The 16328-nt window shown below is 35.6% G+C and overlaps 1 protein-coding gene across 2 annotated transcripts in view; it reads right to left on the bottom strand.

Annotated features, from left to right (window-relative positions):
- The window catches only part of Snrk (SNF related kinase), a 49568-nt gene that overhangs the window by 9335 nt on the left and 23905 nt on the right, over positions 1-16328 (bottom strand). For both annotated transcript variants that reach the window (XM_026408051.2, XM_026408052.2), the window contains 2 exons: positions 2845-2986; positions 59-271 (listed from right to left, as the gene is read on the bottom strand). In XM_026408051.2, the coding sequence (XP_026263836.1) occupies positions 59-271; positions 2845-2986 (355 nt within the window). The remainder of the gene's footprint in view (positions 1-58; positions 272-2844; positions 2987-16328) is intronic.

The raw sequence follows: 16328 nt of genomic DNA, 5'->3' as shown, positions 1-16328 counted from the left end.
AAGCCCATTCTGGGAATCCTAAAGCTGTGGTCCCCTGTATTGATAAGCATTGACATACTCAACAATGGCATCTCGATCTGCTATGTCCCCAAGCACCATGCGCTGAATGATACTGTTGTGCTCCTCTTCAGAGAGATTTTTGTATGACACAAGGGGTATGTTATACTTTGTGGCTGGTGAAGGGTCCACTCCCTGAAGCCATGGATGGTTTTCGATTTCTTCTAGAGAGGCCCTCCTCTTGGGATCTCTTTGTAGCATCCGTGTGATTAAGCTGGAAAGGAAGGTACATCCATTGTTAAAGCACACTGCTTACAAGATTAAGGTGGCAAATTATTTTATTAATAATAATTATTTCCTATATCCACACCATAAATTTAATTAGGTCCCTAGTGGTAGAAGGGGCAAAGATGGGAATAGTGAGAATTTAGTGTCATTATATTTGTAAAATAAAAAATCATGACCTCCAGATATAATGATAAGTAAGCCAAACACACAAATATAGTTTCTCTACCATCTAATGCTAGATACCAAAATCTGCTCCTGAATTAACAGGCTTAATGAAATATCAGAACCAGACATAATGATCATCAATGACAAACAAAACAGAGTACACTAACCAACTTCTTTCTCAGGAAGAATGAATGACCCTCCTGATGAAAACAACTAAATACCATGGAATGTATTTTTAGAAATATATTTTGTTAGCTGGGTGCGGTGGTGCACACTTGTAATCCCAGCAGCTCAGGATGTATTGGGGTTGTATTGGGATAGCTGAGGCAGGAGGATCACGAGTTCAAAGCCAGCCTCAGCAAAAGTGAGGCACTAAGCAATTTGGTGAGACCCTAAGTTGAATCCCTGGTAGCTACGCAGCCTCCCACCCCCCCACAAAAAAAGAAAGAAATATATCTTGTTTAAAGCATTTTGATAGTAAGAAAACAAACAAACAAAACCAAGAAATACTTAGCAACTAAAAACAGAATGAAAGGAGGACCTTTAGGAGATGAATGCCAAAGCTAGTTTTTGCCTGTTCCTGCCTTGGTTCTGAAGGCTACACTGGGTGCATGTAATGATGGTATAAGAGCCCTTGCAAAGAGCTAGGACCAAACCTCAGAATAAGAGTGAATGAGGGGCTGGGGATGTGGCTCAAGCAGTAGCGCACTCGCCTGGCATGCGAGCAGCCCAGGTTCGATCCTCAGCACCACATACAAACACAGATGTTGTGTCCGCCAAAAACTAAAGGAAATAAATATTAAAAAATTCTCTCTCTCTTAAAAAAAAAAGAGTGAATGAGAAGGAAATCCACTGTTCAGAAGAGGTTAAGAAGAAAACTTGCCTGCCTCAATACTGACTATGGAAGAAGGGTGAGTGAGAATTCCTTCTAAGAACTTGTAACTATAAGCTTAACTGGTCTTCACACAAATCCGTGAATCAAACTAATGATATCAGCTAGAGAAGTAAATACACAAATCCTTACTATTGGAATAGAAATTAAAACCAAGCCTCAGAATTCCCCAAATATTACAAAGAGCAACACAGTCAGAAAACACAAAGGACGCAAGACACCAGTAACAAGACCCAAGAAACACAGAGCAAAATCAGAATGGAAATGCTTCAAATACAGAAATATCAGACTCAGAACATAACTGAGTTAAATATGTTTAAGAGAAGTTTGAAAATACGACCAGGCAAAAAAAGACCATACAAAATTATACTATGCAGTCTTGGGAAAACAAACAAACAAAAAACCTAAATAAGGCTTCTAAAGGTGAAAATAAAAATAATCATTGTAACCTTAAAAAAATCATATCAAATTTTTCAAACTACTTCTAAAGAGAATTAATGAACTGAAAGATAAGGTCTAAGAAAATGATAGGAGTATAAGAGAGGAACAGATAAGGAGGACAGAGTGAAAATATCTAACATATATCTAATCAGAGTTCTAGAAGGAAATGAGAAAATGGAAAAGAAACTGCATTTGAGAAGATACTAGCTAAGAATTTTCCAAATTTACAGAAGGACACAAGTCATGAACCAGGAAGTCCAACATATCCTAAGCACAATAAGTAGAAGATCTGAAAACAGTCTGAAAGGAAAGACAAAACACATACACAGAGACAACAGTAAGATAACTGACTTTTCAACAAGAATAATTGATGTCAGAAAATATAAGAACATATTCAGTGAGCTGAGTAAATGGTGAGAGGAATATGTGAATAAAATTATGAGACATACTATGTAGATCCTGAAATAGTGTGCTGATTGATCTCTTCTGAAAATAAGATGCCCTAACTATTCTCTGGAACTTAAAACAACTACAACAATTCCAATTGGTCTTGCTTTTTGTGACTGCAGAAAAACGTTGCTTTCATGGCAAGTCTTCACTTTGAGTGAAGTGAAGTAACTGCCATTTCTGTAGACTAAAGAGACATATAATGGATTTCTTTTTTTTTTTTTAATATTTATTTTTTTTTTAGTTCTCGGCGGACACAACATCTTTGTTGGTATGTGGTGCTGAGGATCGAACCCGGGCCGCACACATGCCAGGCGAGCGCGCTACCACTTGAGCCACATCCCCAACCCCAATATAATGGATTTCTTGAAAATAAACATTTAAGAAATATATGAGTACATTTTGTAATCTAATATTGGATTTCAAATCAAATTCTGGAGCTAACCCTCCCCCTAAAAAGTCTCAACAACAACAACAAAAAAATATGGTCAAAAATTAAAATAAATCTAGATACTGCAGCCATCTCATAATTTCTTGACATTTTAATGGCATTAGATAAAATTCCTTGTTTTAACATTAGTTCTTAATATTTCCGCATACTTTTTTTTACTTACTCTTTACATTCTTTAGACACATGGGATGGTACTGTATATTTGCAATCCATGATCATTGTCAATGTTTCACTGTCATTGGCCTCTTGAAATGGTGGTTGCCCACATACCAACATGAAAAGGATCACTCCCAGACTCCATATATCTACAAATCAAAAACATATTTTTAAATATTGGACTAGTTAGAAAACCAAAAACACTAAGAAGAGTAAAAGTAGACTAACAATATTATTTCATTTTGAGCAGTCAAAAGCATTTATATCTCAAAGTAAAAATAACTAGGAAAGAAAACTTATGCCTAAATAGGGCCAGGAAGGTATGTATCTTCTTCACTGAATTCTCTTAAGGTCCTAATCAAGTGCCAGTACATAGTGAATGGTCAATAAATGTTCAATGAAGAGATGAATTAATTTTTGTTACTAACAAGAATATCTACTGGGAAATATCTATCTAGCTTTTAGATCAAAGGACAAACACACTGCCTTTTCCCTTTACAATGTACGCCAGAGCTAAAACTAAGACATTAGTATCTGAAACCTGAAAAGGATTTTACCTAAGGTCACATTATCTCAATTGTTCTTTACCTCAATCCTAGTGAAGTAATTAAGTCATTCAACTCATCTTCACTTTATGGAGATTAAAGCTCAGAGACAAGCAAAATATGGCTATTGAGAAGGAAAGACTGTGTCACTATAGATGGCAGAACTAGGACCCAAGGTTTAAGCAACCAAAAGGCACACTTCAGCTTAACAACAGTGGGAGCCACTCAATGCAGCCACTCAATGAAACTATTAAAACACTAGAAAATGAAGTTTCCCATCATTGAAAATATTCAGCTAAGGCTGGGCAAACTTCTAGTAGTCAGCATAAGGATTCCTACTGCAATGATAAGGCTGGACTAGCTGATGTTGGAGGACCCTCCCCAAACAAGCATTAGGGTGATACCTACAACAAATCACTTCCTACCTCTGGCCATTAAAAAGAAACAAACCTATCAAAGAGATAGAAAAAAAAATGTGTATTTTTTTTTTAGATGAAAATGTATGTTTTTTTGATAGAAAGGATTTAGGAAGGAGTTCACAAATTCATTCATTCCAGAAAATAAAATATAGACACAATAATATAAACATCCACATAACAACAACAAAAAAATAATCCAAGATTTCTAGAAAGGTTTAAAAGAGAATCGTGGGGCAGGCCACATGACCTTTGTCATCACATTTGTTAACACTTAAATACTGTTTACAAGTAAGTGAAACACTCAAAATAATGTAGACTCCCTACTAAGTGCACTAAAATTTATTAATAAAATCTCTACCTTGGTTCAAACTGAACAAAGAAGGTAACAAAGGCAGGAACCAAAAAGTTATACAGATAAAATATCAGATTATACACAATCTGATATTTTAAATATACAATTTAAATTTTAGTAATGATGCTCTAATGGATATTAGTGAAAGAGATGAAAAAAATATTTTAAAATTAAAACATTAATATAAATGAGGATGAAAGAGACCTATGGATCTCTCAGTCCAAACTCTTCGCTTTGTAGGGTTCCTAGGATGTCTGTGTGGCACTGCTCTAGGATGTATGAATTATCTGACCTACTGCCTCAGGGCAGCAAGCTGGCCCAGGAGTCTACCCCACTCACTGACTGACATTTCTCAGTCTTAACCTTGGAATTCAGAGGAACATACCCTTTCAAAATCAAACAATCTGAATAATGACAGTTGGTCACAGTTATTCTTTTAATAGCCAGTGAAAACCCAATTCTAAAAGAACCTTATTGAGATACTTAAAGGAAATTTTGTTGCTGTTTCACTTAAATTCTTTTTGTACAACTTGAACCTTCTTTTTGTGGTACCTGCCCCAAATCCCAAGCCACCACTGTGAACAAGTGGCAATTATAATTATTTTCCTTTATTGCATGCTGTCCCTCATTTTACAAAACAATTATGTTCTAGAAATTGACTATAAAGTAACTCTTATCTTTCCACTGATGATCCATTTCACAGAACGGAAATTTATTAAGTTTTTGTTTATAATATATAAACTTTGCTATCTCCCCCCCTTCCATCAAAGAAAGGACTTTAAATGATTTATAACAAAAATGTAAAAACATTAAAAACCTGGGCAGTTAAAATGAAAACTCTTCTTTCTTCTATTGTTCAAATGCCAAAAACCTTTAATGCTACTTCTATCATCAGACCTAACCACTAATACATATGTATTTGATATGTAATAAATCCATCTTTCCATAAAAATCCTACAAAACAACAACTTATATGAGTTTATTTATATTATTTCCTCTACCATCTCATACTATAACTGTGGATAAATGAGTCTTACTCTACTTTTTATGATAAACTGGAGTTGATATCTGAAGTTGTAATTATACAAAACTGATGTTCTAAAAATATAATGAATAATATAACTATCAAGTAGCAATTACACAAAATCCTTATTTGATTAAAGAAAACTTTTTCTGTTAAATTTTAACCTAATAAGCAACAAAAAGTCCAACAATTTAGAAATATTCTCTTTGCTCAAGAAAATTAACACCCATTGCTGGTTATAAAGCGACACATAATTAGAAGAGCATAAAGAAAAGCAAAAAAGTGCACGCGCACACACACACACACACACACAATTTCCACTGTTTCCCATTAAAGTTCAAATAATTTTTGAACATGGAAATGCTTAAAAGTTGAGAAATTTAGAAATAAAATTCTATATCAAATTCTTTAATACGTTGCTAGATAACAAAATTTGACGCACTTAAGGTAGAAAAAGAGTATAACAAAAGAGGACAAAGACTTAGAATGGGTATATGACTTCCTCACTGAGCATGATTATTCAGAAAAAAAAACCCTGTATATATTACCAGACATATATAGACTTTTTTGTCACTATCCTTTAAATAATTCAGTATAAGAACTATTTACACAGCAATTTTATTGTATTAGAAATGATTAGTAATCTAAAGATGATTTAAAGCATACAAAGAGGATGTGCACCTTATATGCAAATCAAACATCATCTTACATAAGGGAACTGAGCATCTTTGGACTTGGTATGAAGGGTCCCCTGGAACCAATTCTCTGTGTATATGGAGGGATAAGTACATTTATTTTCTATACTTATTTCTCTTGCTTTCTCTCTCTTTTTTGGGGGGGGGTGTATTAGAATGATTTTACTTTTTTCATCCCAAAGGACAAAGGAAAAGATAAAAACAGGTCACTAAACACAGTAATATGATATTAATCAAATTATTTAAGAATGTATCCCTATCTTTAATATAGGAATACTAATAGTAATCTACTTCCTCATCGAGCTGTGATGGGTATTAAGATAGAATCCACGCTAAATATTCTACACAGAGAAAAGATTCAGAGGTAGCTATGTCTGTCCCATCCTTATTCCCAGGCACAGAGATGAAAGAGATACCTTTGCCCTTATAAGACTTTACTGAGGGAAACAGACAACAAAAGCAAATTTAAGAAGACACAAAGCCAAAATGGGGAAGAAAACTAAAGATAGGAGGCAGAGACAGGGAAAGGCTTCTTTAGGAGCCTGGGTCCCCAGGACTGGCCATTTGGTTACAGGCCACTAAGAATACCATCAGGAAAGCCTATCTGTTACATTCCCCCATAATAGGAGAGGGAGGTGGTACTTGCCTTAATAAAATTCACTTTAGTGGACATTTTAGACTATTCTCTTCCTTATAAAGCTTACTAATAAAACTACAAATTCCCAAGGTATAGATGATAGCCTCAGGTTAAAATGCTAGACTGCAAGGGCCCCATGAAAACTATAAATGGGTGTTGGGGTGGGAGCCTAGAACATGGATTGGGGCCATTTATTTTCATTTTCAAAGAATGCTGGTGGAATTTTCTATACATAGGTTAACTAACATCAGCCATCTGAACAATGTTGATATCATTATCTGGAACACATATTTTGATTTCAGACCCAGCTATACATACACACTTGTGCTGAATAAAGATGAAAAAAAAAAAAAAGAAAATATCACATAAGCATAAGTGGTTTGGTTAAAAAAATCTTGCAACTCATGGAAATGTGGGAAGGAGTGGAAAGATAATGAAGTCTTTGACAGTACTAAGGATTTTGCTGATCTCCACCTAGCTGGAATTAAGATCACAAAATGAGTGAAGTCTCATCTGCAAATACTTGGAATATTTATTTATCACAATTCAATTAAATTATGCTATTTCTAGGGTTGGGGTGTAGTTTATACTAAAAAGTTCATTTTAAGCAGGCTAAAAAAAGATCAAAATGAAAACAAAACAAAAAGGACATGCTAATCATTTAGTTGAGAAAAAGTAAATGAAGGGGGTATCATGATTACTGAGAGAGTTTCTTAAAAAATTTTCTAAAGTTTATTTACACAGAAAAAGCTGAGGAATTAGGGGCTGGGGATGTAGCTCAAGCAGTAGCGCGCTTGCCTGGCATGCGTGCGGCCCGGGTTCGATCCTCAGCACCACATACAAACAAAGATGTGCCTGCCGAAAACTAAAAAGTAAATATTAAAAAATTCTCTCTCACTCTCTCTCTCTCTCTGTCTCTCACTCTCTCTTAAAAAAAAAAAAAGTTGAGGAATTCGAAAGCAATAAAAATGGGAAGACAGAAGAAAGGTTTTAAGTAGAAACCTTTTTTCTTCTAGATTTATCAGTATAGCCACAAGTCGTGAACCACTACAGATGAAACAAGGGCACCTTTTACATTCAACACCACTTATTAGCTGCTAAGATTTATGCAATCATTTTTCACTTCCAACTGTGTTCACTAGCAGCTGACATATGACCCAATACTAAAGTAAAAGGCAGTGCTTTCTTAGAATAACAAATACTATGTCAGAAGTATATAGGTTCCAAGAGCCTAAAAGAAAAGCTAGGACTTGTGTTGATATTCAGAAACCTATTTCTTGTGTTGATATTCAGAAACCTAATCACCCATGTTTTATCAATCTGAATTTCTACTTACAAAGTAAGAGCTACTGATCTGCATCCAAAATCACCCAGAGCTCTGATTACTAAAGGTTCTTTCTTGCTCCAAACAAGAGCAGCTTTTAGCCCTAAGGAACATGACCAGAGAACATTCTGAAAATGAACAAAGTGTTAAGAGTGAAGCAGAAGAGAAATGAAGAATTTGAATAAGTCTTTTAGACATGCTTTAGGATATCCCTGTTATCCTGGGTCCATCAATACTCTAATTAGAAGCAAGTTTTTTTTATTATTTAACAGAGAAACATTCTTTCCCTTAACAACAAAAGAAATGGGAATGAATGCCATAATCCCAAACCTACTTTAAAACACTCCTTTTAGATTCATCAAAATGTCCCTTGGTGACTTCCAAAATCAATGCTGCTCAAACTAAGCGTATCCACTTTGCCCCACGTGGTATGTTCCCATATGTGCTCTAGTTTGGTCAATGGTACTTTCACACACCCAATCTAAACTTAGGAGACATCAAAGATCCCTCATTCATAGGTCCTGTGGCTTCCAAGTCAAGGAGATACTGTCAATTCTACCATGTGCTGAAAATCCTCAAAGGCTTCCACCAGTGGTCCTCATCTTCCCTGAGGTCGCCTCATACTGCCCACCAACCTGGAGAACAGAGCCAACTAATATTTTCAGCATCATCACAATGAGCTATTATTACAGGTTTTCTTGTATTTTCTTCCACTGCCCTGAGATCCTTGAATGTAGAAAATGTCCCCTGCACCTAGCTAGAGCCTGCTCAATAGAAGTCTAATGAATGGAATGAACTCAAAACTAAAGAGAAAGCAGTTTTGCAAATATTGTTTGGGTGGGGTCCCCCACGGGGCAGTTGAAGCAGAGTTTTAGGGTACAGGGGCAGGTAGTGGTTATTTCTATCCTGCAAAAAATAAAACTATGAGGGAAAGGAGACTAAGAAACGCTCAGAGCAGACTGGAGAGGGTAATCATTGAAGACAAGCTGCAGTTTGTTTTACTTAGCTATTTTAGGACTTGTACAAACTTGTTTTTTCAAGTCAAGGAAAACAGAGAAAAGTTCAAGAAGTCAAAGGGTTATCAATCACACACTGTGGGACTGTGCATGTTCACACAAATCCAAACCAGATGAGCAGCAGACACCCTTCCAACTCAGCATAGCTTCATAAATCACTTTACAAACCTGATTTTTGTAACAGTCAGGATGTGAACTTTACAAATGCAGAGGGAAAGATAAGCCAGGCTAAAACATCCTCACTGGGTGATCTCGTTCAGCATGACCTAATGAAAGCATGCATGCTTGGGGAAAGCCTTCAGAGGGACCTGAGTTCAAATTCTGTAATCAAGCCAGCCACGATGGCACACACCTGTAATCCCAGCAGCACGGGAGGCTGAGGCAGGAGGATCATGAGTTCAAAGCCAGCCTCAGCAAAAGCAAGGCATTAAGCAACTCAGTGAGACCCTGTCTCTAAATAAAATACAAAATAGGGCTGGGGATATGACTCAGTGGATGGGTGCCCCTGAGTTCAATTCCCAGTACAAAAAAAAATCTGTAATCATTGATTAGTTGTGTATTCTTGGTAAGTAACCCAGCTTCCATATGCCTTAGTTCGCTCTTCTGTAAAACAACATAACATGTACAATTGCAGAGCCTCCAGGGACCAATAGGTACAGGAGCAGGACCAATAGGGAAAATAAAGAGGGCTTTAAACTTTGTACTCAATATATTTCTGTTATTTGAATTACAATAATGCTCATTTATATATACATAAAAAGTAATTAAAAATTAGCTGTGTTTAACAGAACATTATATGATATGATATTTTTAAGGGAATAAGTGGAAACTTCTTTAGAGGAATCAAAGTGATAGAAAAATGCACAAATTCTCCACCCGCAGAGATAGTGATTCTGAGTCTGTGATCTGGGTAACTTGATTCTGCAAGGCTCCCTTCAGAAATTCATAGACCGATTTCTTTATAGCATGAATAGCTACAGTCAGAATTATTTAACTTTTAAAATTTAGCATGAATAATTGCTTTAAGAGTTAAGAAAGTTTAAAACTCAAATATTAAAGTCACTAATGTATAAAATGTGATAAAAGAAAAAAAAAGTTAGGGTAATAAGAGTCCACAGAGTATATAATAAAACGGATAAACCACAATGACTGACAATTTCTCGTGCTATCTTGGTACTGCAGTGTCTAGGGAGTAAATCTTGTGTTCATGAAGCCAGGGAAGGTGTCATCCATCACCCTCTAGTTCTATTTCCCTGCTCAGGCCAGATCTGTGTGCTATTAAGGTGAAGGTGACACTAAAACCAGAGCCACCACATGGGCAGCCACCATGGGCACATTCCCAGACAAAGCCAGTCTGGATGTTCTGGCTGCCTTGAAATTTCCACCCAACCAGAACAACCCCTGGAGGTAGTTCTTAATACCTCAATGAAGAATTAGTTACAAATTCATACCTTTCCCAAATTAGATCTTTTTAAGAATACTCTCTGAAATCTAGGTATCTCCTTTTATAAGCTCAAGGGGAAAAATCTTTAACATTCCCCCCCCCAATTCTACTATAACACTCATCACAGAATCTATAATGTTCATATATTAGAAGTGTTTTTAAAATGTGGAAATAAGGACCATGAGCATGGCAACATACAGTACTTTCTTATGAGGAGTTTCCCTGTTCTTATCATTCGGAAGTTGAAGGACTCAAGAGTGGCATTACTGGTGATATACAGTGACTAAATGTAATTTTGAGCAGTGATTTCATATTTCCCAACAGGATTAAGACAAATACAATGCAATTTTATGAGTCTAACTTTGAACTACAAAGCAGAAATGTTTAAATTTAGGATAAATTTAGACCAATTCTGTATTGTCAGTCAAGTGCAACTAATGTAATATACAGTTAGCACTTTATAAATCTGAAATCTGCACTCAATACTTTTGTTTTATAACTAGTAGAGTATTTTGATGTTTTCTTAAATTGAGTTAAAAACACCAAGTCTGTTGCATAAGATGAAGATGTGCAAACATAAGAATGTACAAGCCAGGGCTGGGAGTGTGGTTCGGTGGTGGAGCGCCCGCCTAGCATGTATAAGGCCCTGGGTTGGATCTTTAGCATCACATGAAAATAAATGAATAAAGAAAGATATTACATCCAACTATAACTAAAAAATAAATTTTAAAAAAAGAATGGACAAGCCATTAAAATATCAGTTAACAGAAATCATTTGTATAAAGCAACCTCTGCTAAGATTAGGTTCTTTGAAGGGCACAAAATGTTTAACCAAACAAAGTTTTCTGGGTGTTGGGGATACAAAGTAAAATGAGGTATGTCCTTTAACAACAGAGCACTACCCTAGACTCCTTAAAATGTTTACATTTTGGGGGAGACTTTTTAACATCCTCATTTGAGTATAAAGAGAAACAAATTCTAAAATAATAAATCTGACTTAAGATTCAAAATTCAAATATTAGTTATTGAAATGTTTGTTTTGGTCAGATCTCCAACTATTATAACTTAATTAGACACATGGTTCAAAAACACATATTTTCCTATATTTAAAAAAATCACTATGCCTTTCTAGGAATTAGAATAAACACACAACCTGGTTATAACTTCCAGATTGCTCCTTCATACTAAAACTTAAGCTTGAAAGTTCTCTCAAATATAACTACTCAGTTCCTGTTACTAAAATTAACATTTACTTTTTTCAGATTATGAAAGCACATTTAATGCCAGTAGAATTCCATCCATTGGCAGCCTGTGGGAGGGCCCCACACTCACAAACACCATGGATAATCCTTAATATTAGCCTACTATATATGTGAAGATATAAAGACTTATTTTAATTTATACTACCCTGATAATTTTTTACAAAGTTAAGGTATAACTCACATATACTAAAACTTGCCATTTTTAGTGTGCATTTCTGCAAGTTCTAACAAATGAATTCATGAAAGTACCCTCACAATCAAGACATAAAACAGTTATATCACCCCCAAAAGTTCATTTTGCCTCCATGTAGTCAGACTCTGTCCCTAGTGCAGGTCCTGACAACCATGGGTGTGTTTTATGTCCCTTTAAGTTTTGCTTTCAAATGGAGTCATACAGTACATACTTCACCATCTGGTTTTTTTCACTAGAGCATTTGAGACACATCCCTGTTGTTACATGCATCAATAGTTTTTGTTATTGCTGAGTGGTATTCCATTGCACAGATGATCTTCTACTTATCTCAGTTCAGGTCAATTATGAATAAAGCCACTAAAAGCATTCATGTACAGGTTTTTACACTAACAGATTTTCATTTCTCTTAGGAAATTACCCTAGGAGTGGGTTCGCTGGGTAAGTATTTACTTATCTTTATAAGAAGGTGACAAATTACTTTTCAAAGAGGCTGTATAATTTTACATTCCTAACAGAAACATGAGTTATACTTGCTCCATTCAGGACTTCATCATTTCTGGTATTGTCAGTTTTTTAAACTTTTAGCCATTCTAATGGGTATGGTTTTAATTTGCATTTCTTAATAACTAATGGTGCTTATTTGCCATTTTATATCTTTGGTGAATTGTCTGTAATAATTTCTGGCATTTTCAAACTGGGTTACTTTTAATTTATTACTGAGTTTTCAGAGTTTTTTATATATCCTGAAAACAAGTTCTTTGTCAGTTATGTGATTTGCAAGTATTTTCTCCCAGTCTTTTTAATAGTATCTTCCAAGGAACAGAAATAAATTCAAATGATTTTTTTAGAAAGTCATACTGAACATACCAAACACACCAAACACCTACAGGTTATTAGACCTGTTTGATTTTTAAAAATAAAAAGAATACTGCGCAGCCCAAGGACTTGATGGTCCTTTTGGAAACACCCTGGTTTATACACATTACTTGAATTTTCCATTACAATCTCCTACCCAAGTAACAGCTAGGAAATTTAAAATACAATAAGAAAAATGAAAGAGCTAAAATATAAAACAAAAATGAAGAGTACTCAAAGGCACAAAAGGACATTATTCTATATATATTGTATGCTCCAAAGCTTACTTCAAAACTACTTGTGCTCATTTTTTTTTTTATAGTTGTGGGCCCATTTTTTACTCACCCATATAAACTCAGAAGACCAGATCCAAAAAGGGGGTTCACAGTAGTCAATAAATACCTGTGGAACTAAAGTAAAATGTGTTTGCCTGCATCTCTCTGAAGATAGTTTTCATTAGATTCTCTTAAGAGCCTAGAAATCACCGAATATACATATGGAAAGGCCAGGGAAAAGAGTTACCAAGAAAAGCAACAACTACACTTTGTAAAATAATTTCAAAGAATGTAAATTTTCATTTCTTTAGTTCATCTTGGTAATTTTTATTTGCTAAACACACACTAAGTTTGTCATGTTTACCAGGCAATGAGACAGATAAAACAGAAACACACAGTCCCCTCTCTCAAGGACCTTACTATTGAGCAAGGGCGACAAGTGAGCCATCTGGAGTGAGGTAGGATTGGCAAGGCCCCATCCAATTCCAAAGAGAAAGGACGATCAGGGCATGTGTGCTCAAACATCATGCTCTTTTTTTAGCCATCCACAATCTCTCCTTTTTTTTTTTTTTTTAACCCAACAAACTAGTGTGCCTACGTTGTGCATTGCTATGTCCCAGGCACTAGGATTTAGATCTGTTGAGTGTGCCTGACTGTACCAAGTCTTATATATTTTCCTATTCATCAGATGTGGTGACACAAATGCTGAGGTCCTATAATTTTTGCCTTGAGTTTCAGAATTCAAAATACTTCTAAATTAAAATTTTTAAAATTTAGGCACTGTTTTACACTATACTGGATGTAATTTTTAAATACATACTTTTAAGGTTAATAAATAAATTAAAAATGGGTGATCAATGCTTTCCAAAGGTAAAATAAATTATATTCCAAAAATTATACAGAAAGATGAGAATAAGGAAAGATAGTAAAGGCACATGTTTAGAATCAGAGAAACACCAACTCCACACCTGTTCTTTCTCTACCAAAGTCAATGTTAACATGTGAGGACATGACTGACATATGTTACAGCCCTCAAAGAAAACAAGCACTGTATGTTGCCAATGACTATGGAGATATTTCTCAAGCATCCATTCCTGGAGTCAGGTCCATCTGAGGATCATACCTGCAACTTCCTGATGGTCTCCCAAGAACTATCAGTAACTAGTCTTGCCAGGCCAAGAGCACAACAGAGTGTTCAAGCACAGCAGCCTGCATGGAACAGATGACCCCTTCTCCCATAATTCTTACAAACACTGAAATCGTCTCACTTCAGCATCTGGAATTCAGTCTGTCCAACAAAATGTATTATGAAAAACAGGATTCCAAATTGTGTTCAAGTATTGTGTTTAAGTTTGTTCTGACCACTAATTTTCTGTTTTGCAAACTGGCTTTTCTTCTTCAAAAGAAGGAAAAAACTTCTAAAAAAAACCCAAGTGGATTTAATATTTTCAACTCCTCAAATGACCTAAAATAAATAAGTGAATTCAATTTCTGTATGGATTTCTGTATTAAAATAGCAAGTGTTCTCAGTGATTTGAAAAGTTCCTCTGAAGTTCTAAGAGACTAACCAGTCATCAAATAAATACCTGGACTTTCATTTTTTTATCTTTTTTTGGAAAAGGAAAAAAATCTGTACTTTAGAAGTAGCCTTTTTCTTAAATATAAATAAAACTTGAATACAACTAAAAACAACATGTGAAGAAGACACATGAGCAAAGGTCCCAGGCCCTTCCTCCCAGTTTTCTCACAGCAGCCAATGTATCAGAAATTCCCCTGAGAACAAATTTCCAAAGAAGAGAACACCTCACATTCTCTTTCTCCCACACTGAGAGGCAGGAAGGAAAATGAGGCCATGGCCTAACGTTAAATATCCCTCTGGGACTGCAGCCACAGCAATTAGAAGCACAAAGCATTCTGGGATCTCTCCAAAAGAGGAAGCAGTATGACAGTAATATCAGATGAACTGAAGACTGATTTTTGTTATGCTAAATACTTTACATGTATTCACTCATCGAATGCCCTCAACAACCCAAAGGCAGGCACTATTATTATATATAGGAGATAACAGAAACAAAAAAGTGAGAGAAGAGGGGAAGAAGAATAGGTAGTGCTGGTGCCCTACACCTTTGGAGACCAGCAGATACCTCTCTGAGGGGGTGGCATGACAGCAAGAGAATCTGGGGTAACTTTGGGCTAGCTGAAAGGGCCCTTCAGCAAGACTGGGCCTGGAGTGTGACTATCAGCAAGGAGACAGTGTGGGTGGAGCAAAGGGAGGAAGGGGGAAAAGCAGTGAGAGGGGAAGTCAGAGAAGAAATGGAGAAGCAGATCTTGAGTGTTACACAGGTCACTTGTGGGGAGTGTAGTTTTAATTCTGACTGAAAGGGAAAGTCTTTAAGGAATTCCGAGCAGAAGAGGGACATGACCACTAGTCTTAAATTTTACAAGGAACAGGTAAACACATTTCCTTATGAATGAGTGGCTATCTCAAACTGCCACATCAGTTTATGTCCCCTCCACCCACTGGGACACTTACCTCCTAGGCATTGAATAATATATTTTTTTCTTAAACTTTTCATTTTGAAATAATTATAGAGTCACAGGAGTTGACAAAACCCACAAATGTATTGGGAGGTCCCATGTATTCTTCACCCAGTTTCCCCCAATGATAACATTTTGTTTTAATTATAGTACAAATCAAAACCAGGAAAGTGACATTGGTACAATCTGCAGAGCTTATTTAGATTTCATCATTTTATATGCACTAGTTGCATGTGCATATGTGTACATAGTTCCTATGCCATTTTATCACATATAGATTTGTGCGACTACCATCAGATACAAAATTCTATCACACAATTCCTTCATGCTAGCCTTTTACAGCCATATCACCTACCACCATCACTAACCCTTGGGAACCACTAATTTATTCATCTTTACAATTTTTCTACTTCAAAAGATTTATATAAATGGAATTGTGTAGTATGTACCCTCTGAGATGAGCTTTTTATCACTCAGCATAATTCTCTTGAGATCCATATAAGATGTGTCAATAGTTTGTTGCTTTGTATTGCTATGTATTATTCTATGGTATGGTTCTATCTAGCATAACCATTCACCTACTGACCAACATATGGGTTGTTTCCAGCTTATGGCTATTAAAATAAAGTTTCTATAAACATCATGTATAGGTTTTTTTTAGGTGAACATAAGTATTCATTTCTCTGGAATAAACACCCAAGAATGCACCGGCAGGGCTGCATGCTACATGTATATTTAGTTTTACAAGAAACTATCATTTTCTCAATTGGCTCTTTTAGTGATTCCTCTTATTATTATTATTTTTTTCAAAATTATTTTAAAGCTCTCCTAGGTCCTTTCCTTTTCCATCCACATTTAAGAACAATGTCAAAATCTTTGTGTCTACAAAAAACTTTGCAGGGTTTTTGACAG

Source organism: Urocitellus parryii, chromosome 3 (genome assembly GCF_045843805.1).
Source record: "Urocitellus parryii isolate mUroPar1 chromosome 3, mUroPar1.hap1, whole genome shotgun sequence".
In the NCBI taxonomy this organism is placed as follows: Eukaryota; Metazoa; Chordata; class Mammalia; order Rodentia; family Sciuridae; genus Urocitellus; species Urocitellus parryii.
Note: the sequence above shows the minus strand (reverse complement) of the source record. Positions and strands in the feature narration are given on the sequence as shown.